Source organism: Perognathus longimembris, chromosome 6 (genome assembly GCF_023159225.1).
Source record: "Perognathus longimembris pacificus isolate PPM17 chromosome 6, ASM2315922v1, whole genome shotgun sequence".
Classification (NCBI taxonomy): Eukaryota; Metazoa; Chordata; class Mammalia; order Rodentia; family Heteromyidae; genus Perognathus; species Perognathus longimembris.
In genome coordinates this window covers 31601091-31625174 of record NC_063166.1, presented here as the reverse complement: position 1 = coordinate 31625174, position 24084 = coordinate 31601091, and the positions used below count along the sequence as shown (strand labels likewise).

The 24084-nt window shown below is 41.3% G+C and overlaps 1 protein-coding gene and 1 long non-coding RNA gene across 3 annotated transcripts in view; both read right to left on the bottom strand.

The window, feature by feature from the left end:
• Dusp22 (dual specificity phosphatase 22) overlaps positions 1-23796 on the bottom strand; it is a 98055-nt gene extending 74259 nt beyond the window's left edge. Inside the window, exons 1-2 of one of the 2 annotated variants that reach the window (XM_048348505.1) lie at positions 23570-23796; positions 7847-7880 (exon numbers count right to left, since the gene is read on the bottom strand). In XM_048348505.1, coding sequence (XP_048204462.1) covers positions 7847-7880; positions 23570-23590 — 55 coding nt within the window. In that variant the 5' untranslated portion in view covers positions 23591-23796. The remainder of the gene's footprint in view (positions 1-7846; positions 7881-23569) is intronic. The other variant, XM_048348504.1, reaches the window with a different exon arrangement.
• Positions 443-770, bottom strand: LOC125353053. The gene is made up of 2 exons (XR_007211245.1): positions 735-770; positions 443-581 (listed from the first exon to the last, which is right to left on the bottom strand). It is a non-coding gene; the product is annotated as an uncharacterized LOC125353053 (long non-coding RNA).
• Positions 23797-24084: the final 288 nt, after the last annotated feature.

The window sequence follows — 24084 nt, the reverse complement described above, 5'->3', positions numbered from 1 at the left end:
ACCAAAATTATATTTCCTTCCTATGACCTGTAAAAGGAATATCAGTGATGTGGTCCCTAAGTTATAAACCTTTATTTACTTATATAATGGGAGTCTGGCCAACAAAGAAGGAAGTCACCTCTCCTGTGTTCCTGGCCACACCAAATTCTTCAAAATGACGTAAATTATTAAAAATGATGTAGGGATTTTTTTTAAAGAGCAAAAAAAAAAAACCTCTAAGATAAAATGTACTTATTTATTATGTTTTTAGGGAATATTTAATGACATGGAGAAATGCTCAGGTTATAATGTTATGCAAGGGGGTATAACAGACACTAAATACAATCACAATATAAACTCAATTTGTAAAATCCTAAAATCCTATCATGCCAAACACACATGGTGCACGGACTAGTATTTAGACTTACGAAGGTATAGGGTAACAGGTGACTTTGTGTGTGTGTGTGTGTGTGTGTGTGTGTGTGTAATTGAATGGCTTTTAGTGCAGTTGTATGACCATTACTAAAGTCTAACTTCAGAACATTTTAATCTCCTATGAAATATAATTTTATAACAAATTAGCATATTTTTAAAATTTTTTTCTTTTTTTCTTTTTGCCAGTCCTGGGGCTTGAACTCTGGCCTGGGTACTGTCCCTGAGCCTTTTTATGAGCAAGGCTAGTGATCTACCACTTGAGTGACAGTGCTACCTCTGGCTTTTTTGATTAGTTTATTGGAGATAAGAGTCTCACAGACTTTCTTGCAGATTAATATCTTAAAAGTTAATCAAGGAATTAAAATTAGACCTGAAAGAGTAAAGGCAAACACTGGATACCACACATGAGTTAACAGACTGTTGGACTCCTGAGAAAAGGGAAGCAAGCCCTGGGTTAGTGCTGCCTTCCTGCCTGCATACTTTCTGTTCCTTCATGGAACCATCTGTGTGGATGTGCAATTTGGGATTACCCTCTCCCACAAGATACAGGCTTATGTACAGACTGGAATGTGTAAGGATAATGCCATATGCCATCAACCCTTCCTTGCTTCCCTGCCCCTGCCTCTTGAGTTTCAAACCAGCTCTGCCTAGGCTCTACCAGTAGACAGCAAGGTACTTTTTAGCTTTTTGGAAATGTAAATTTCTAGGTCCATTCATACCTAATGAATGATTAGAATCTGTATTTTATTAAGAATCTCAGAAGACAGGTATGGAAATATAACAATGAAATTCTCCTCCATATTTTTAAAGTTTGGTTTTTTTTAAAAAAGTCATCTGTACCCTACTTACCAAGCCCAGGATGGGCTGAAATGGATGACCTATAACCTCAAACCCAAGAAAGCCTTTCCTCTGAATGCTAATGCTAACTGATGTTATTTCTAAGCCAGAAAACTATCCTGAGTCCCTGGTGATACTAAGTACAGAAAATAAACAAATAAAACTACTACAGAGATATTTGCTGATACTTCAGCATGATCATCTCAGAATGTAAGATTACAGACAGAGTCTCTTAAACATTTCTGTTGCCTTTATATTTTTAAATTTGTTTTACTGATCATCTCATGTTAGTTTTGTGTGCATGTGTGAACATGCACATGCACATGCATGCATGAGCACACATGCTGATACTGAGACTCAAATGCTTTTTTGCTCAAGGCTAGCACTCTATCCTTAAACCACAGCTCTACTACCAACTTTTTGATGGTTAACTGGAGATTAATGTCTCACACTTTCCTGCCCAAGACTTGCTTTGAACTATGATTTTCTTTTTTTTTTCAATTTGGTATTTTTTTAATTAAAAATACTTCACTTAAAGAACAAACATCTTGAGATTACAATGATGAGGATTTTTTTTTAATTTAGCTAGTACTCGTATTTGAACTCAGGACCTTGCATGCATGGCTTGCGTGAGCCATGCCTATAGCCCAGGTTTTTTGCTGGATAGCTTGGAGATCAAGTGAGGGCTTCCCTGCCCAGGCTAGCTCTGAAACTTGATTCTCTGCATCTCAGTCTCCTAAGTAGCTAGGATTGCAGGCATGAACCACTTGTGCGTGGCTGATGACAGCCTTTTATTTTTAAGAGTCTTGGGAAATATAATTCAGCAGGTGATGACCTCTTAGGGAAGGAGATTTCAGTGGGATGGGAGCCATTGTCTTCTCCAGGGGCTTGGAGTCAGGGCCTGAGCTCTATCCCTGGCTTCTTTTTGTTCAAGGCTAGCACTCTGCCACTTGAGCCACAGTGCCACTTCTGGCCATTTTCTATATATGTGGTGCTGAGAATCAAACCCAAGGCTTTATGTATACGAGGCAAGCACTCTTGCCACTAGGCCATATTCCCAGCCCTGAACTATGATTTTCAAATCTCAGCCTCCTGAGTAGTCAGGGTAACAGGCATAAGCCACTAGTGGCCAGCCCATGTTATTTTATAATCAGGGAAACAAAAATTTATAAATCCAGTGTTTTCAAATACAAATGCATTTATAAGTGAATAAATATTTCCTTGGCAGTAATATTCTTTTCCTCTCAGGCAATCCTTCCCTGGTCCCTGGACTCTTGCTCCCCCCTGCCTTCTATCTCTGGTTTATCTTGAAGGCTCTGTGAAGAAATTGTCTCCTTCACAGAAGTGAAGCTCTGGGACAGCCACATGTACCTGTCCATTCCGTCTGGGTCATCCATTCCCTTCCTGGCTCACAAGGTCCCAAGGACACTACTGAGACCTCACTGGTGTACCTGGTGGCTTTGCAGGAAAATGTGGTTCTAAAGGGCAAAGTAAAACCACCCATGCTTATGAAGGATGAGAATCAATACTTTCCTTCTTATCCCAACATGAACAGTGGCAGCGCCACACCTAAGGTGTAAGAATGCTGGAGTGGCCACACAAATGAGCTCATCTGGCAAAAGTCAAGCAGAGCTGAACTAGAATTAGCCAAAGTAGCAAGGTTAGGCTGATGGTGTGCATCTGTAATCCTAGCAACTCAGGAGGTGTAGTTCTAAGCGAGCATGGGCAGAAAAGTTCATGAGACTCTTATCACCAATTAACCACCCAAAAGCCAGAAGCATTGCTGTGGCTAAAGTGAAAGTCTTAAGGAAAAAAGCTAAGAGACAGTAGCCAGGCCCTGAATTCAAACCTGAGTTCTGGCACTGAAAAAGAAAAGGCCCATTAGAGTATTAGAACCACTTTGGCAGTGCCTTTCAAAGCACCTGCAACAGTGCTTCAGGAACCTAGGGTGGCCATGAAGGATGGAAGGGGAAGAAGCTGCAAGGAAAATGGGAGGATGAAAGAATTATCTGTGTAGTTCTGGTATGTATGTACCTATTTCATCTAGCGTGTTCTGAACTTCAGGCTATTTCAAGTCATTTGGAGGCAAATAACTTTGCCTCCAAAGTTGAGAATGTGTTGATCGACAGGCAATAATTCAATCATGTTTTTAATGTTGTTCTTCCCCCTGAGAAACTAATTGAATAACACCTACAGTTACTATACACTGTAACATCTAGTTATGAGTTCACTGCTTATAGATTTGAATGCTTTGCTGTGTCTCATTTTTCTGACCTGTAGGGTGAGAAGAAGACCAGTAAGAATATCTCCAAAGTATGGTAGTGACTGAATGATAGAGCATGGTCCAGTGCTTGGCATGTGGTAAATATGTGATCACTGTCATCATCTGTTAAGGCTTGGGAATGGTTTGTCTTCCAAGGGTTTATGTGCTAGAAACTTGTTCCCTAGAGCAGTGGAACCCTTTAAGAGATAGAACTTAGTAGCAGGTAATTAGGCTGTAGGAAACTCTCCTTGGGAAGGATTAGTTCTGGCATGGGGGAGTGAGTTCTCCAGAGAGCAGGTTTTTATAGTGAGGCCACCCCACATTAGAGTCATATTTCTTCCAGATCGCTCGCTATTTCTTCACCATGTTGTGATGCAGGCAAAGGGCCCTTGTCAGGATACTAGTACCATGCAATTGGTACTCCAGAATAATTAGCTGAATAAATTTCTTTTCATTATAAAATAGCCAGCCTGGGCTGTTTTGGTATAGCAACACCAAACAGACTAATAAATCACCATTATTATTACAATTGCATCAAGTCCCAAGGCTGTGGCATGGACATATGTCAATGCTGTTTTTAAATCCACACTTACTGCAATGACACTGGAACCCAGGTCTCTTCCACCTGACAACCAACATGTATAAGATCTCCTAGGTTAAGCTGACATAGACCACTTCAGTTTCAAGGACTCATGTGTAGTTATTTGCCTACTCCACCCCATCTGAACCAACTTGTTCTCACAGACAGAGAACTATAGTTCTACAGATACAGAACTCTGAGACCTTGAATACCCTCTCTTTGCACATCACCACAAATACAATGCTTTAACTTATTCTCACTCCTCTAATTTTTGTGAACATCCTCAAACAATGAGAGCTTCCTCCAACAGCTGACATCCATGGTTACCTGTGCCAAGTTGTGAAGAAGCAAAGAACACCACCTTCCAGCCAAGAGGGAAACTATTCCCTACCCTTCTTATTAAGTCTCTGGGAAGAGTTAGCTACTAGACTCAGGATACAGAATCATGCAATGGAGGAGAGGAGAGTATCAAAGACTTGCTCCAAAATCTGTGTTTGGGGGGAGGAGGAAATCATCAGATATTAAAAAATCACTTGTGATTAGATTCAATTATAAAATTGGGAAAATGTAACCTAAGAAGCTGCAAAGTGACATGTAAAGGATCCCACTAGAAGGCAAGAGGGCTAGGAAGGGGCAAAGAGGAAGGATATACAGAGGGAAGGCAGGAAGGAGGGCAAAGAAGGACAAGAAGAGCTATTAATAGGAAGAGAGGAGAAAGAAGATGGGATAGAAGGAGTGACTGTTCATTTTTCTTTATACAGTTTCTAAGCTGCTCCTTGAATTAAAATTGTCTAACTGGAATTTAAAGGGGAAGGGTGAATAAATAAAGGAGATGAATAAAAGAGGCCATGCTAAAGCACAAATGTCAGCTGCATTCATTTCCCTGGAGAAAGAGGTTGCTATCCTTGCTCACACATGCTTACTATAGACTTGGCAAAGTGCTATGGCTTCAGGAGTATCTACATTGCTCTCAAGACAGCCCCAGCCTGCAAAAGGGAATTAAAATGGCACTGCCTCTACCAAGTACCAGGCACTGAGCATGACCTCACTAGTTGGTTAGTCCCCACCATGGCCCATGAGCCTGATGTTACTGTCTTCAAGCTACATGCTCAATTACTCGTGTAATTCATCTGTGAAAAGACTATGGCCTTGCAGGCACCCTGAGATTACAAGGCAAGACATCCAACAAATTCCCTGCTCTTCAGATCTGTTCCTATGCAGTACCTGACCTAGATTCTGACCACCTGTGGATGAGAATATTTGTTTATAGCTAACCTGCAGAATGTGACCTGCAGAATGTGACCTGCTCCCAAACAAGCTTGTAAAAGAGTGAGCAGGTTAAAGCCAACAAACAGCTGCCATGCTTCCTCTCTTTTCAGCTTCTTGTCCATGCACTGAATTATCATTCTTTTATTTTAGATAAGCCTTGAACATGATGTTTAATACATGCCTTGAGAATCAATGACTGTATGACTACATAACAATATCAGAAAAAAACAGCAAAACATGGACCATATGGACAAGGAGAGGTTGTGGCTGCTTGCAATGAAACCACAAAGCAAGAATCCTAGAACCATGAAGGGTTCTTAGGACAGTGACTATTAAGAAGATAGGTATAGATTTCAATATTAAAAGAGTTTCAGCTATTTTCTTTTTCTTTTTTTTGGGGGGGGGGGGCTGGGCACTGTCTCTGGCTTATTTTTGCTCTACCTTGTGCCACTTCCAGCTTTTTCTGTTTATGTGGTGCTGAGGAATCAAACCCAGGGCTTCATAAGTCACATTCCTAGCCCTCAGCTATTTTCTTAATGCTTACACACATGTTCTTCTAAAAGACAGTAGTGTTCTCTGAGTCAACTTAAAACTCCTATTGGCAGATCAATGTGGTTGACATTTATTAGAATTTATAATTTGCAGTCTTATTTACCTAGCAATTCTTTGTCAAAGAATTTATCTTAAATCCTGTTTTCAAACCTAAAGATACCTCCTATGAAAGCAGTAAACTTCATGAAAGCACTAAATAACTAAGAGGTTTGCTCAGTTATTATATTCCAGTACCTCTCAGCCTACCTAAATTCCTACTGGAATTTAGGAATTCCAGTACCCTTTTAAATATGCTCTAGCATCAAATAAGAGCTCTCTATGCTCAATTCTCTCAAACCAATTATATATGAGTACTGGAAGGGCAAAGGAAAGGGACAAAACATTACTCAGAGAAATCTTGACAACTATTTGTAAGGTCAATCTGAACCTAAATTCACAAATTCAAGGAAAAAAACCACATAACATATAGGAATGGTCTTGACTGTATTCAACTTATTACATATACATACACATATATACATGGGCACACATAGATGTAAGCATATACATGTGCACATTCATATGTGAATGTATAAATGTGTATAGATACATGTATGGTGCATATGCATATATCCATGTGTATACCTATGTAATAAAGCTTAGTTCTTTCCAAACAATATGACAGAGTTTGCTACAGGTTTCCTAGGTCTGCTATTCTATTAACTATATCTCATCTCAATGTTCAGGAGCCGTGGTTTTCATTGGTTACTCAAACTTGGAATGCAACACAGAAGGCAGACTAGGACCCTCTATAAACCCACAAGGATGATGATCACCATCTGATTTATTCAGTGGATGAGGAAAAGTCAATAGCTGAGTTCAAATCACTAAATACTGAATAACCATAGGGAAATGTGTGAGAAGTCACTACTAGCATAATCTACTGTAGTTGAAACTGACACTTGTGTTTCCTGATGATTAAAAAAAGGTAGGCTTCTAAAAAAAATACGAGTGGGAGAAAAATGAGGGAGGGGGTAACAGTATTCAACAAGAAATGTACTCATTACCTTACATATGTAACTGTAACCCCTCTGTAGGTCACCTTTACAATAAAATTAAATTTAAAATGAATAGGCTTCTAAAAATTTGTCATCAATAAATAAAACAAAAGTGGGAAAAGAGTGTAAATATGTTACATGTTTGCTAAATGTGCCTAGTACCCATCACCTTTGATAATAACCAGTAAGCATAGGGAATTAAAAGGTAAAGTTGGAGCCCAAGCAGCCTCACAATTAATAATGGCAAGAGTGTCAGGGCATGGGTGGAAATGGTGGCTATGTGCAGAAGAAACAGGAGACAGAAGAGACAAGAGACAGAAGAGACTGGAGTCTACACTCTGCCTGTGAATCTCACAGGAGAAGTCTCTTATTTAATGTTTTTATTTTAATCAATTAATTTACTTATTGTCAAAGTAATGTACAGTGGGGCTACAGTTTCAGACATTAGGCAGTGAGTACATTTCTTATCAAACTTGTTACCTCCCAGGAGAAGTCTTTAAAAACTGATTTCACCTTTAGTGGAAACAACTCAAGTGTTCACCAGTAGACAAAGGGAAAGCAAAATGTGGTCACATTACCTAGGCCTTAGGAAATTCTGATATATGCTACAATGTGGATGAAGACAAAACATTATGCTCAGGGAAACAGTCTAATCATAAGAGGACAAACGCTATATGATTCATAATAACAATGCAGGGCAATATGGAGTTGGTGTTTAATGGGGCAGAGGTTAAGTTTGGGAAGAGGAAGGGTTCTGAGGATGGAAGGTGAGACTGTCACACAGTCATGTGAAAGTCCTTCAGGTAATTGACCTGAACCCTTAAAAATGGTTAGGACAATACATTTTATGCTGTGTATATTTTACCACTAGAATTAAAAAGAGAGAGAACTCACCTTTGAAGTTGCCGATGTACAGGCCAGACAGAATCTAGGAGAGAGACACAGACATGAGTATCACATTCTCAAAGCCCATGCTGTTGTTGGCACAGAGCTGGAACCACACCCTAGGTGATTCTAGCAAAATCTAAGCACCTTCCCGGAAAGGGGAAGAGGACCTCATCTCTATGTTCCACTCCTCACTTGGCCACTAGGAAACCTGCTCGGTGGGTCTCAGAATACATGCTTCAAGTCACTGAGCATAAGACCATTCTGAGAGCCCACCTTATCTCATCATACTCTTCTTCCATCCCTGGTGAACTTTGTCCTCTGCTGCTCAAGATCTGTGGGCATGCTAGGTTTGCTTCCAGGTGGGCCAACTGCTAACTCGTCCCTGGGAGGCATTGCCTGAACTCCAAGAGTCTGGACCGTTAAGCTGTATGGTGGCCAGGTGTAAGTAGGCCTGTCTTTTTGCTGGATTAGAAAGCTACTTGGGCAGGTGCACCGCACCTCAGCACCAGAGACAATGAGTTGTTGAGTTGTTGAGTTGTTGCATTCATGAATGGTACAAATAAACACAAATTAAGAAAAGACATTTGCTCCAAAAGATCTACATATTCTATGGGCAGTGGTTCTCAAAACAGATATTCACTAGAACCCCTGATTCTGTTACAGATTCCTAAGCAAGCACCAATGGCTCATGCCCATAATCTTAGCCACTGAAGATACTGAGATCTGAGCACCACACTTTGAAGCCAACCCAGGTAGGAAAGCTCATGAGGCTCTTATCTTTCAATTAGCCACCCAATAGCCAGAAGAGGAACTGTGGCTCAAATGGCAGAATGCCAGCCTTAAGTGAAAAAGCTAATAAGATCATGCCCCAGTACTAGCACACAAATTAAAAAAAAATTCTATTCAAGCCCTCTTCTTTGCTGAATTTCCCTACATGGAATATTTTAGCAGAGCTGAGACGCAAACTGAGGACAGTACTTTTCACAAGGACCCCATAAATTGCAATGTTCCAAGGTATTTTCTTTTTGCAGTACTGGGGTTTGAAGTCTGGACCTTGAACATGCAAGGAAAATACTTTGCCACTTGAGCTACCTCTCACCCCTGAGGTAATTCTGATCTTGCCAATTCTTTTTATGGGCACTGAAAACCATATATGGACTGCCCTAGAGTCTAAAAATAGGTCCACATCCTCACTGCCATGATTTCCAAGCACACATATCTCACTGGCTTTGCAGATGTCTGACTGTACCTTCCTCCTGACTTGTATATGTCCCTATTTTTGTCTTCTCCCCCCGAGAAAAACAATCATGACACAGCAGTCTGTGTCAAGTTCTTTACGTGCTCTGACTTTGTCAGTCATCTTTCTGACAACTGGCTGCTTTGCCACACACTGACAGCATGTGTGGAGTCACTGCAGAGGCTCTGTTGTCATCTGTCAGAATTGCAGGGTCAGACTATGTACAGCTACATAGAGAGGCTACAACATGCATTGATCAAACCAGAACAGTTCTGGGAGTGAAAAGAGGTACTGTTAGTAAGTACTCCAAGACAACTGGCAAAACAGAAGTGATCTGAGTAGGGGACAATAATCACCCTAGCTGCCTCAAAACCTGGGGACACAAAATTAACCTGGAAGGTGTTTCATGGGCCCTTAAGGTCATTTATCTCCTTGACTGAAGTCACAGCAGGAGGCAGACAAGTCTCTTTCCTAGCTCAGTAGCTAAGAAAAAGTGAGACCATATCCTCAGGGAGAAACAGCACTGGCCCCTGTTAAGAAACTCTTGACAGATGTTTTTGAAACTGTGTTTCTTGAAACACAATCAATTTGTAAGGTCTACTGGGAGAAAGGGTAGATAATTCATCATTCCTGCTTTAAAACATAAAGAATGTAAGTTCATCTTGGAGATGGATCCAGTTATTCTCTAGTAGTTCTTGGCCATCTGGAACTTTTTCACATATGGCTGACCATTCATGAAGGCCTCCCCTAAGACATTAGATACTAAAGGACATTAGATACTAAAGATTGTTGTGGCTGATGGTGACAAAGACTCCGTCTGATCCAACATTAGACAAGCACCTGAGAACTGTATTCCACTAGGCCTTGTCCTTATCCCAGCGTTTCAAGACAGAATCCTGCTAAACTGGGTTATAATATAAAACCCTTGGCTCCTCTTCCTCCACCCTTGATAATACAAACTTCCTTTTAGTGATGTTTTATTCACTCCTGATATAAGGACAGCTGAATTCAATCCGCCTATTGCAATAGCCTTCAATAGTCTTCCTTGTCATCTTTAACCAGCTCCAGAATATTGTTTCAGTAATTACTACAAATAACTCTATCTCCACACAGATAGCAGTTATAGAGTCAAGATGACCATTTATTTGTCCAATACAATATATAATATCCATTACCATGCTCGCCCCTGTGAAGGGAATCACAGAAAAGGACTTGAAGAGTGATTTGCACATTTTTGTTTAGATGCTGTGTGTAGGCTTTACTTCAATTTGCCTTAAAAAATAAAGAGGGATCATTTGAGGAAAATATCATGGCTTATTTTTTTTCTTCTTTGTATTTCTACTACTATTAAACATGAGCTAATATAGATTATATTGCTTTTAGATTAAAATAAAAACCAGGGCATGAGAGTACATCATTTATGTGCCCTAATGCCATGACTTTATGGCTTATAAATCCACTTGTGAATTCATCTCCAGTCCTGTTTTGAACTCCCTGCTGGAAGCGTGAAACAACCCATTATCCTCAATTCCTCTTGCCCTCATGGGACCTTCTTTCAATCACCTTGAATAGAAAACCTGGAGCCTATAAGCAAAATGGCCACTGACTTCTAATTTTCTACCTTTACCTATTAGGTAATTATTTTGTATCTCTCTCTTCAGGCAGAGTCTTTAACTCCATTAGGAACCACTGAACATATTCTCTGTTGCATCACATAAATTTTCTGTAATCATATTTCACTGCATTATTTCCTAGATCAAAATGTTCATGGGTAACTCCTCTCTTAAAAAAATAAAGAAGAAAAATTTCTACTAAATATTCAATGTGACCGCCACAGTGTAACAGCTTTCTGTTGCTATGATAAACTGAGAGAAACAACTTGAAAGGAGGTTTAGATGTACCCTATTTTCTTGATCCATTCATCTACTGAGGGGTATCTGGGTTGGTTCCATATTTTAGCAATGACGAATTGTGCTACAATGAACATAGTTGTGCGGGTAGCTTTAGTGAGGTCTTACTTGTAATCCTTTGGGTAGATGCCCAAAAGTGGGGCTGCTGGGTCATAGGGGGACTCTATGTTTAGCTTTTTGAGGAACCTTCATACTGCTTTAGAGAGTGGCTGAACATGCTTACACTCCCACCAACAGTGTAGCAGGGTTCCCTTTTAGCCACATCCCCACTAGCAGCTGTTCTTATTAGTTTTCTTGATAATGGACACTTTTACTGGAGTGAGGTGGAATCTCAATGTTGTTTTGATTTACATTTCTTTTATGGCCAGGGATGTTAAACACTCCTTCATATACCTCTTGGTTACTCTCATTTCCTCTTCAGAGAAGTCTCTTTTTAGGTCTTTAGCCCATTTATTAAGGGGGCAGTTGTTTCTTTGGTGATTTGTTTCGGGGGAACTTAATTTTTTGAGTTCTAAGTATATTTTAGATAGGAGGCCCTTGTCTGTTGTATAGCCAGTAAAGATCTTCTCCCATTCTGAGGGCTATTTATCTTGCAAGCTATGTCCTGGGCCGTGCAAAGGCTCTGCTGTTTGATGCAATCCCATCTGTCCAACCTTTCTTTGATTTGTTGTGTTTCTGTGCCTTAATTAAGAAAGTTTCGACCTGTGCCAAGGAGCCCAAGTATATCTCCTATTCCTCCCTGCAATGTTTTCAGGGTTTCTGCTTTTTCATAGAGGTCTCTGATCCATCTGGAATTGATTCTGGTGCAGGGTGATATATAGCTTTAGTTTGTTACAGCTGTTTAACCAATTTTGAAAGCACCATTTGTTGAAGAGGCTGTCTTTCTTCCATCCTATTTTTTAGCGCCTTTTTTTTTGGGGGGGGGGTCTTTCTTCCACAGGGTTTTACCCTTGATGTCACTGTAACTGATTGTGGTACCCTGGGTATTGTATAGACATTTATTGGAACTGGGGAAGGGAAGGGGAATGTCAAAATGGAAAAACCAAGGATAAAAGGTGAACCAATACAACAGCAATTCTTACAAAACTATATTCTGTAAACCAACTGTACAACTTGAGGGGAAGGGGGAAGACTGGGGAGGGGGTAAGGTGGAAGAAAAATGAGGGAAGAGGTAACAAGTTTGATAAGAAATGTACTTACTGCCTTACGTATGAGACTGTATTCCCTCTGTACATCACTTTGACAATATATAAAGTAATTTTTTTTAAGAAAAGGAAATTTAGAGTTTTCACAAGTTCTTGTTTATGCTCACTTTGTCCCATCATGTTGGGCCTATGGAGTACAGTATGTCATGGTGCAGTGAAAAGATAGTGGAAGAGGTCTGTTTACCTCATGGTGTCTTCAAGGTCATGCCTTAAATGACCCCCACGTTCTCCTATTAGGTCCTGTCCCTAAAAGTTTTCAATTTTTCCAACAGCACATGGAGATCAAGCCTTTAAAAAGACATTTAAATTCTAAACCACCCACAGGACACTTCAAATCTCTCTTTTGTTTTTCTCTTTGTCAGTCATGGGGACTGAACTCAAGGCCTGGGCACTGTCCCTGAGCTTTTTCACTCAAGTGTAGTGCTCTAATACTACATTCAGTCACAGTGCCACTTCCAGTTTTCTGGTAGTTAGTTGGAGATAAGAGTTTCACAGACTTTACTGTTCAGCTGGCTTTGAACCATGATCCTCATATCTCAGCCTCCTGAGTAGATAGGATTATAAGCATGAGTCACCAGCACCTGGCTTTCCAAATCATGTCTAAAGGAGTTCCCCTTCTATGTCGTGTCTAGCCAAGTCCTACTTTCCTAATACCTCCTCTGGCCTAATCTTGCCATATCACTTTTCCTTGCTCCCAAGAATTTCTCACTGTTGGAACTCATCAGCCCTTGGGCATGCTAAAAAATTATATTAATATACATTATTAGTATACATTATCATATTATTATAATGGATATTTTCTCTTTATTGGTTTCCAAGGTTCTGGGGCCCTTTCCTAGGTTTGAGAAACCATGCTTCCCACTTTTCCTTGGGAATTTTGGTGGGAAGCATATCCCAGCTTTTACTATAGAGGTTGCAAGATACCAAGCCAATGCTTACATAAGATTTTTCAGTTCTGGTGTATGTGTGCAACTCAAGGGTAACAGATCACTGCACTTGCTGCAAACAATAATCTGGAAACAATTAGAGCATCTTTTTTGCCAGCAGAGGCAAAGAGTTGGTGGCACATTCAACATCAACGGGATAAGGCAACCCCAGAAATTCTCTCACCAGACAGCTTATGGGATCTGCTCTAGTCAGAGAAGCCTGAGTCTTGTTCACCAAGCTTCCTTGTCATCTGCCCAGTTTACCTAAAAGAGCTGCATTTAGATTCTCCTACTTAAAACCTGGTCCCTGGTATAGACTTCTAACTTGAAAAAAAAAAGGCACAGATGTGGCAAAGCTACCCAGACCTTGAGGTGAGTAACAGGTATGACATACCCATTCCCATTCTACTTCTGTCAACAAGGGCCTATCTACCTTGCACTAAGCACTTCAGATGGCGGTCCAGCACACTGGAGATCGCTCTGACCAAAAAGGCTCTTTCATTCTCTGGTCATTCCTGCCTCATTAATATTTGCATCTATGCCTCAATAACTTTGAGATTTAGTGCAGCATTTTTGCTCTGCTTCTTAGTATCTTCCCTGAATTCCCACTGAACTACTTTATTCTAGTCTTTTCCTTCCACAGAACCCTTTGAATGGTCTCCACACTATGCGAAGTTAACTGTGTGACTCTTAAGCTTCATTCTTCTCAGGGCTCTAAATAGCTTTCAATATGAACTATAAATTGTATGCCTCAGCAGTGACCTGACAAGTATGAGCAGTGACCTGACAAGTTTGAGCCTCTTGTGTCCTTAGCCTCAAGCCCTGCCCTGGTGCTTTCTCCAATCTCACTCACATTTGAGACGTTAACCCTGATACAATGTGTACCGTGGCCATATGGGGCCACAGAAATGACCTCCCAAATGTCAGCATTCAGGTTTTATGGAAAATAGCCCAACTTTAGGGCTGGGAATATGGCCTAGTGGCAAGAGTGCTTGCCTTGTATACATGAAGCCCTGGGTTCGATTCCTCAGCACCACATATATAGAAAACGGTCAGAAGTGGCACTGTGGCTCAAGTGGTAGAGTGCTAGCCTTGAGCAAAAAGAAGCCAGGGATAGTAGTGCTCAGGCCCTGAGTCCAAGGCCCAGGACTGGCAAAAAAAAGAAAAGAAAATAGCCCAATTTCTGAAAAATAATACATTTTAAATAAAAATCACTCTAATATTGATATACACCAACAAAATACATTTGGGTAGTGACTATGGCCTGTAAACATTCAATCTTTGACAACTATCTGCTTCTTGCATCTTACATGTAAATACAGTAGTCATTTGGCATTTCTGAAGGGTTTGGTTCTAGAGCACCCAAAGGAAGATAAAACCCATGGTCCCTTAGGTAAAACAGTGTGGTCTATGCACACAATCTACACACATTCTCCAGTACATTTTTTTTTCTTTAGTGATAATCGTGTTTGAATTCAGGTCCTCATGCTGGTTAGAATAGCACTCTACCACTTAAACTAACCCTCCAGATCTGCTTTTTGCTGCAGACAGAACCTACTAAACTTTTTCCCAGGCTGGCCTTGAACCACTAACCTCTATATCTCAGCCTCTGGAGTAGCTAAGAGTATAGGCATCAGCCACTAATACCAGAGTCCAGTACACTTTAAGTCATCTCTGGGTTACTTATCCTGATACAATTTAAATGATATATCAACTATTGTCACTTCAAAACTATGCAATTACTCCCTGTACATGGAATAATTAAGGAAAACAGTCATCACATGCTCACTATAGAAGCAAACACAGGCCTAATTACACAGCATAGGAAAGAGACTTAAGGTGAATGCTTCAAAAAAAACCAGACACTATGAATGGAAGAGGCTACAGCAGGATGTGAACTACCCTATTACTGCATTTGCGTGGATTCAGCTCAGTGTAGCAAATTCAAATTTTTGTTTTTTTAATGTTGACAATTTTCTTTTGAAATGTGCTTGACTGAACTTGTGGATGTGGAACATACAGATAAAAGAACTGCTAACATCTTTTTCTAAACCTGATTGGTTGGTTCTACTGTGGGTAGGTACTCACATAAATGGTTCCTCAATGACTCAGAGAACAATAAGCATTACCAACAAATTGGGAAAAGGAAAAGCAAGAAAAGAAGGGACATGGTTGGCAATGCCAGATGATAGCTATGACAGAAGGATCAAACTCTTCTCCTTTCCCTTGAGTGTGTTTCCATGTAGCAATCAGTGACTGGCAATATCAGCACTCTGGGGCCAGTATGGAAGGAAAGCAAGGGCCCAAATGGTTGCATTAGTAAAATAAGAACCTCTAGATAAAGAGATGAATCACTACAAATAATCTGGTTAGGCATTTTACATGTATGGGAAATTTATCCAGCAGTGGTAGCTCATGCCTATTATACTAGTTACACAGGAGGCTGAGATCTAAGGATCTCAGTTTGAAACCAGCCCAGGCAGAAAAGTCCTTGAGACACTTATCTCCAATTAACCATTAAAAAGCCAGAAGTGGAGCTGTGGCTCAAGCAGAACAGCACTGGCCTAGAGCAAAAAAAGTTCAACAGTGTTCAAGACACACACACACACACACACACACACACACACACATTTGAAGCAGTGTCAACTTTAACATTCTTTTTCAAGATCAGGAGAGTGAGCTAGAATTTCAAAGGCTGGAAATAGAAAGCAAATTGCTCATTCCCATTTCTGTCGTCAGATTCAGTTTCTCTTCCATACAGAATTACAAAACAAGATCAAGGAAAGGTGGCAGCTTCTGGTGAGGGCCTTCTGGCAGAATGCAGGCTGCTGCAAGGTAGAAGAGACATATGGAGGAGAGCTAACTTATTCCTGTAAAGAAAGTATTAATCCATTCTTTCATGTTCCACTTGCCTCCAACAGGTCCTATCACCTCTTAGCACCATTATTTTAAGAATCATGTTTCAGTCTCAGTTTTTTGGGGGGAAACTAGCCATATACAAACCACAGCAGAACACACCATGTTCCCGGACAATACTCACTAAAGTTTGGAGGTAATCAATGAGTAAACTCACATAGGAACAGGTTCTCTGGAGTCCTGTTTTCTGTTATCAGACTGTCTGGACACAGGTAACAAAGCCAGAGTACTTATGCTGAAGTACTTTCCAATTACACTAAAGACATACCATAGTGACAGCTCCACATTCAAGATTTTTTCACAACCACATATTACACTGTACTAATAATGGCCAAACAGAAATACAAAAAATACTTAGCTTCAAATACATTTGTGCCTCCAGAATAAATGCTGTTTCTAAGACAGGAAATATTTCTCTTAGTATTTCAGGATGCCATGGAATTTAAGAACCCCACCCAAAAAGATGTGAATGATAAATTCCTGGTCGAGCAGCTAGCTTGATGCCATTTGCTCTAGGTGGCTGGGAGGAGGCATGGGTGAGGATCTTAATTCTTCCTAGGTCAGAAAAGACTTTCTGGGTTACAAAATCAGGAATCATAGGGAAATTTTTGGTGGATTCCCTGAAGGGTTAAATGTCAGAGACTTTCTTAATGTAATTTCACCATAGTATTAACCAGGAAGAATCTGAGAATATCCTCCTTTGCCCTTATATCACTACCTTGAGCATCTTCTCTGACAGATGTGAAAATTTAAGACTAAAAGGAGATCTAACATGGTAGTACATGTCTGTAATCCCAGCTACACTGAAGGGTTGAGGCAGGAGGACCACAGGTTTAAGGACAGTCTGGGCTAGCAAGTAAGCAATTAAGTAAAATGAGACAAAGATGTGCCTTAATGGTAGTGTTTACTTAGTGTCTTCAAAGCCTTGGGTTCAATCTCCAGTACCCCCACTCCCTACAAAAACAAAATTCAAAGAGAAAATATTCATGCGTTGATGTAGTAGAAAGACAATGAACACTATTATCAGTATTGAACAATAGCTGCTTGTTTAAATTCCTTGAGGGGGATCCTCTATAAGATTCCAGAGGCCAATTTGGGTAGCTAAGTCATTATATCTGTCATATGCATTTTCCACTACCAGATCTAGCACAGTGCCTTGATAATAGTGGTTTAAAAGTCCAACAATGAACAGGTTACTGGATAGATGAAGGCAACTAAGTCAATGGGAACCAGACGAAGTCGCAGCATTTAGTGACACAAGAATACCAAACTCTGGCCTCTTCTCCAACTCAAACAGTACTTCTCAAACTTTTAACCTCTGTTTCCCTTCTTGATTTCCATTCAGATTTACAGACCTCAGGATATGCAGTGGCAGAGTGATAGATCAGTAGTCCTCTAAATGGAGACAAACTTGTACCCCTCCAGGTAATATCTGTTAATGCCTGAGATATTTTTGGTTGGCCCAGTGTTGGAGAAGGTTGCAACTGGTAGGGCACAGGTCTGGGATATTGTTAAACTTCCTACAATGTGCATGTCAGTCCCCACAGCAAATAATTATACATTTCAAAATGTTAACTGTGCAGTTGTTGAAGCCCTTCTTTCTACCTTGGGGCACATAGTCCCCTTGAACCATAATTCTTTCTTAACTGTGCTCCCTTATAGTCCCACAAAGAGAGAGAGAGAGAGAGAGAGAGAGAGAGAGAGAGAGAGAGAGAGAGAGAGAGAGAGAGAGAGAGAGAGAGAGAGAGTGTGTACCAGTCGTGGGGCTTGAACTTAGGGCCAAGGCCCTGAGCTTTTTTTTGCTCACGGTTGGCACTCTACCAGTGATCCACAGCTTTACTTCCAGCTTTTTCTCAGTTGTTTATTAGACATAGGGTCTCATGGACTCTCCTGCTGGGGCTAGCTTTAAACCATTATCCTCAGATCTCAGCCTCCTGAGTAGCTAGGATTACAGACATGAGCCACCAGTGCACAGGTGGAAAGAACCATTCTAAATCAGTTGTCTTCCTTCTTACACCTTCTTCATGGCTAGGTTGCTTTGTTTTTTGCTTTGTTGTTTTCTTTTTGCTTTTAATGAAGTATTATAGAACTTAAGAGTCCTGAGATAGTGAAAATAAGTTTTACATATAGTTCCTCACCTAAAAGATGTGAAGAATTTAGACTTTTGAGAAAACTTAGCTTTCAGAGGCTCCACAGAAATATGACATTTGCATGTAATAGCTGTCTTCATTTGTCCCTAATCTTACCAGAAACATTCTACTGTACTTAGCTCTTAGTGTAGTGAGGTACTTAGCACTCGGGGCCCAACCACCTGGCATTGGTGTCCAGGCTTTTTCATTCATCACTGGGTGACCTAGATGGCTCTCCTAAACTCTGTGCATCTCATCTTCAAAACAGTCATGGAATGAGCAGCATCCACTTCATAGGTTTAGGAGAGGAGCAAATGAGTGTACAGTGAAATAATCCAAACAGGACCCCACCCACCATATGCTCATTGGGGACTGTAGTTTTGGTCAACTCAGAGCATCTATTGGGGCTTGGAATGAAAAACAAAGGACAATTTCTTTATCAATGTCAAACATAAAGGAAGGGAAGAGAGTCACTGCCTGTTTTATAATTAATCTGACTATGAGGCTGTTTTCGAGATTTTTCAAGGACTTCATAATTTATTTGGAATGGACTAGCACTCTAGCTCAAAGGAAAGGCTTTGCCTATCTTAGAAATCTGTGGAAACTGGAATCCAAACCTGGTTCTACCACTTCTTGCGTTAGGACCTTAGTCATTCTACCTAGTCCTTCCAAGTCTTCATTGCGCAATCTTTACAAAGAATAAGACAGTCTGACCTCATGAGACTGTGGTGAGGCTTAGATTTTATAGAGTACAGGTACCTAACATGAAGCTCAAAAACTAACAGATTAAACTATTAAGCTGCGATCACAATTTTATTGGACAGGATATGCAAGGCTGTTCCTCTCCCACTCTTTGTAAAACAAACACTTATGAAAAGATCTACCATGGTGACTTGAAATGCAAATAAAAACTGCTATCCACCAAAGCAGTCAGAGCAGAATCTGTATTGCTTAGTTCCTAAGTCTTCTTTGGCCAAAGGTGACCAATTTGTATGAAATGAGAAAGAACTTTTATTCCAGGAACCGTATTTTTCCCCACCCCAAGTTATAATTTTTTTAATTTCTAAAGACTAAAGATATTACCTTTTCATTTATAAATGTTCTTAGAAATGCATTTCTTTCCCTTCATTTTTTTAAAGTTTTTATTATAAAACTGATGTACAGAGAGGTTACAGTTTCACACGTTAGGCATTGGATACATTTCTTGTACTGTTTGTTACCTTGTCCCTCATACCCCCCTCCCCCCTCCCCCTCTCCCCCCCTGAGGTGTTCAGTTCACTTACACCAAACAGTTTTGCAAGTATTGCTTTTGTTGTTGTTTCTCGTATTTTACCCTTTGTCTCTCAATTTTGGTATTCCCTTTGAATTTCCTAATTCTAATACCAGTACACACTGTTTCCCATACACTCAGATAAGATTACAGAGATAGTGTAGATACAATCACAAGAAGGTGATACACAAACATCATCAATAGTAGAAACTACAGATACACATGGGATGTTGAAAGTAGTTTGAAAAGCAAGCCCATCCCTCTTTGGTCTTTATACTCTCGAAATAATCAGAAGGGTTTGTTCCAAATTACAGCACAATTGATGGAAATGCGGTACTTGTGGCTCCTGCTTGCTGGCTTCCAACAATTTATTTTACCACTATCTCACTTTGTAATTTGGGGAAATTTCTGATCTTAAGTGATACATATTTAATCTAGCAGGATCTTTTGCCTGCTGAAGATCTCTTCCAGGTGGCTTTAAACACATCCACATTCTCCTGAAACTGCCTATCTTTACCTTTGGCCTCTAGTCTTCCACTTTGCTCTTTTTGTTTTTATTTTCTTCCTTCCTTTCCTTTCTATTCCTCTCTTTCATTCTTTCTTACTTTTTCTTTCTTTCTCTCCCACTCCCTCCCTCTCTTCTTCCTTCCCTCCCTCCTGCTCCCTCCTGCCCCTCATGTGTCTTTGTAAAGGTTTTTATTTTGTTGGCTTCTCCCTTTAAACCAGCAAGTACTGGTAGCTATTAAGTACTTAAATGTAGCAAACCCTCAAAAAGATGTGATTCCATATAAATATAGATAAGTCCATATTTCATTCTGTATCTATGTGGATATGTTTGTTTCTTAAAGATACCATACCAGACATTAAAGATGTACTAGAAAAAAAGCACAAGATATTCCATAAACAATATTATATATTGGATACTCTTGAAATGAGAACATTTTTGACATATTTAGTTGAATAAAATATATTCTGAAAAATGACTTAACATCTGTTTTACTTTATGTGGCTACTATGAAGTTTTAAAAGTTCAGACACTGCTCACATTATAATCTACACTGGCCAACACTGAAGGTTCTGGGAAGGCACTTTGTCCATATGTCTCAACTCCTCCCTCTCCTTTCTAGCCAGTACCAAGTGCATGAACAGTATGTGTGGAATCAACAGTGTCTCAATCTCTCTGTTTATGTGGTTTGCCATTTATACACTAGAGATTGTCTCTATTTGAAAATTATGGTAATAAGAAATCTATTCATTGAAAGGTTAAAAAGCAAATGAATATACTGCTTTTGCTGAAAAGTATGAAACTATTTGTGAGTCCCCTAGACAATCTTTTATATTCTTCAATTTATTCTTTGAATTACATATTAAAATACTACAAATTAAATGCAGAAAGAGGAAATGAAACAATTCAAGAAAGAAAACTGTAGAAGTTACCAAAGACAAGTTGATGTATGAGAATAATCAGTGAGAAGGCAAATGGAGCCCTCACATTCATGTTGAAAATTTTACTATTATAATTTAAAAGCAGGGGCTGGGAATATGGCCTAGTGGCAAGAGTGCTTGCCTCCTATACATGAAGCCCTGGGTTCAATTTCCCAGCACCACATATATAGAAAATGGCCAGAAGTGGTGCTGTGGCTCAAGTGGCAGAGTGCTAGCCTGGAGCAAAAAGAAGCCAGGGACATTCCTGAGTCCAAGCCCCAGGACTGGCAAAAATAAATAAATAAATAAATAGCAGAAGGCTTATGGTGCTGATTGAGACATAACCCCAGTATTTATCCCAGGAAGAAGATGTCTGTTTCCAAACCAAATCACTGCCCCCCCACCCCCCCCAAAAAAAACAACAGAAAAAAAAAGAGAAATGGAGAAAGAAAACAAAAACAAAAAAAGAAAGAGAGTCACCAAAATGCCTGGATGACTGACGCACAACTCAAAATATGCAACAGTTCTTTCGTTTTTGAGCCAGGTCTCCAGGACACAATAGACTTAATGAAGGCAGGTGCACTTTAGTAGGTATGTAGGAATTCCCCCAGGACATTTTTCCTTTCCTACCTTGGATTCCTATTTCCACTTCTCTTCAGAAAGAACAAAACAGTAAAGCTACCAGCACAACCATGCTTCATTGTAGCACTATTCGCCATAACCAAGATATGGAATCAGTCAAGATGCCTCTTGACTGATGAATGGACCAAGAAAATGTGGTATATATACACAATGGAATTTTACTCATCCATTACAAAGAATGATATGGTACCATTTGTAAAGAAATGGAAAAACTTGGAAAAAATTATATTAAGTAAGGTAAGACAGGCCCAAAGAGACAAAGATTGCCTGGTTTCTCTCGTATGTGGCATCTAGAATTATGTTATAAATAAATAAATGTTTGGTGGTATACAAGCGGTTACAAATGTATTATCTAAAATACAGTTGATTCTAGGGAGAACTCAAATAGTGTAAAATTCCTTAGAAAGGCAAAGTCAACGCTCAACAAAATAAGCTCTTGCAAGAGGAGAGGTAAGGCCAGGGGGAGAGGGGTAGATAAATGAAGATGAGAAAGGGAGGACAATGTAGTCAGCAAACCAATGTATAGTCTACAAAATTAAGAAAAATAAGGGAAGGGGTGGGTGAGTGGGAAGTGAGAATATTGAAAGGAGTGACAATGATCAAGATGTATTCATAAAGTGCTTTGTTAAATGGCAACTGATTCGTACAATTACTTAAAGATAATTTAAAAACTGAAAAAAAGTTTAAAAAAATAAGAAAAATAAAATGAAGAGGGCGGAAAACATATAACCAAGTAAGTGCTGATACCACTGCTGAGAAAAATCAGAGAGAAAGAGGAAGAAAGGGAGGGAGAGAAGAGAGGGAGGAAGGGAGGAAGGAAAGAAGAAAGGGAGGGAAGGGAGGGAGGGAGAGAGGGTTTGTATTCCTTTGTAAGTAAAACCCCTTCCCACCTTAAGTTGTGCCTCCATGGATTATTCTTGCTCACCCGATATAAGGGAGGGAAAGAGGAAGAGAGGGTCAAGGAGAAGGGAAGGGAAGAAGGAGCAAAAAAGGGGAGGTGGGAGAGGGGAAGGGGTGTGTAATTTAGCCACAGTGATACACCTATTCAATATGGAAGTTGTATGTGTGTGAAGATGTAAGGGAATGGAATATACTGTGGAGGAAGGGAATCCTAAAGCTAGAGACTAATTTGATCAAGGACCATTTGTGTAGAGTCCCCATGTTTGTTGAGAGCCTTAAGAAAGTCTTCTAAGAATCCTCTTTAAACCAAATCTCAAAAACCTTCCCCTGAGGTTGACACTAATGCATGTTAGGCAAATCTCCACTGCCAGAGCTAGAACTGGGCACCTCCTTCTTGACCCAAAAGACAAGAGAGTCACAGACTCCCTCACAGGCTGGGAAGAAGATGGAAAGAACCTGTAGGACGGAAGGTGGATGACAGAACAGGGCAAGAAAAGTAAGGAGGGTTTTCTAGAAGACACAGTGAGCACAAGTAGCCTGGCAACAGGTTTCCCTTGTAGCTGAAACCGCACAACCTAGGACAAATCAATTCTGCATCTATTCTCTTATACTCTTCATAAAACCAGATCCGTTCTTAGTTTCTGTCAACTTCACCACCAGTTAAAAAACAAAACAAAACACCTTCACCATATCTGTCAGCGCACAGCACTGGGGAGGGACGAGGAAAAGACAGAAGATGCCTATCGCCGATTTACTAGCGAGGTGGGCGGTGGAGCTCGAGAGCAGGGCTGGGAGACTCAAGACCGGGGTGGGGGGGGAAAACCGCACTGTTCCCGGCCGAGCGCGAGCTCTGGGCGGCCCGCGTCCGCGCTTTTAAAGGGCACGGGGCCGCACAGCACACCCAGGGGCGGGGCGGGGGGGGGTGCTCACCCGGAAACCGCGGAGAAGGGAGGGGGGGATACCCCCAAAACAGACACCACGATCGCCGTCCGCAATGCACCGCCCTCTCCCCGACACAGGACAGCGCACCAGGATCCAAGCCGGGGAGGGCTGGCAGGTGCGGAGCCTCCGCCTCCCCGTCCGGGGACTGGGGACAGGGTGCCCCGAAGGCCGCCCAAGGGAGGCTGGAAAGTGGGGGGCCGCGGGCACGGAGGATGGAGACGCGTTACCTTGTTCATCCCATTCCCCATGGCGGCGGCCGCGCTCGGAGCACGCGGATCCCCGCGCGCACAGGCGGCGGAGGAAGGGTGGGGCGCGGGAGGAGCGCCGCGGGCGCCGGAGCTCCCCAGTAAACAACTGGGACACTAAATCACCGTCCGGGCGGGCCTGGGCGGCTGGGCTGGCTACCAGGACCTGGCATGACGGCAGTGTTTTCCGCTCAGCCGCCCCGGAACTTCCCGGCGACTTTACCGGGAAATGGTCTCACTTTGGGGCCCCGCCCCGCCCCCGCGCGCCGGGAGCGCGAGCTGCCCCGCCCCCTCGGCCCGAGACTCGCACCCTGGGGTTTGTAGTCAGGTTCTCGGCGGCCGCGGGGAGCGCCGCGCGCACGCGCAACCCGCGCGCCATCGCGCGCCGCCGCGCGCCCCAGACTCCCCTGGCTCCGGGGAGGGGCGGGCAGAGCGCGCACGCGCACTCAGGCCATAGGGGTTTGTCGCCGGCGGGAAGCCCGCTGCAGTGTGGGGTC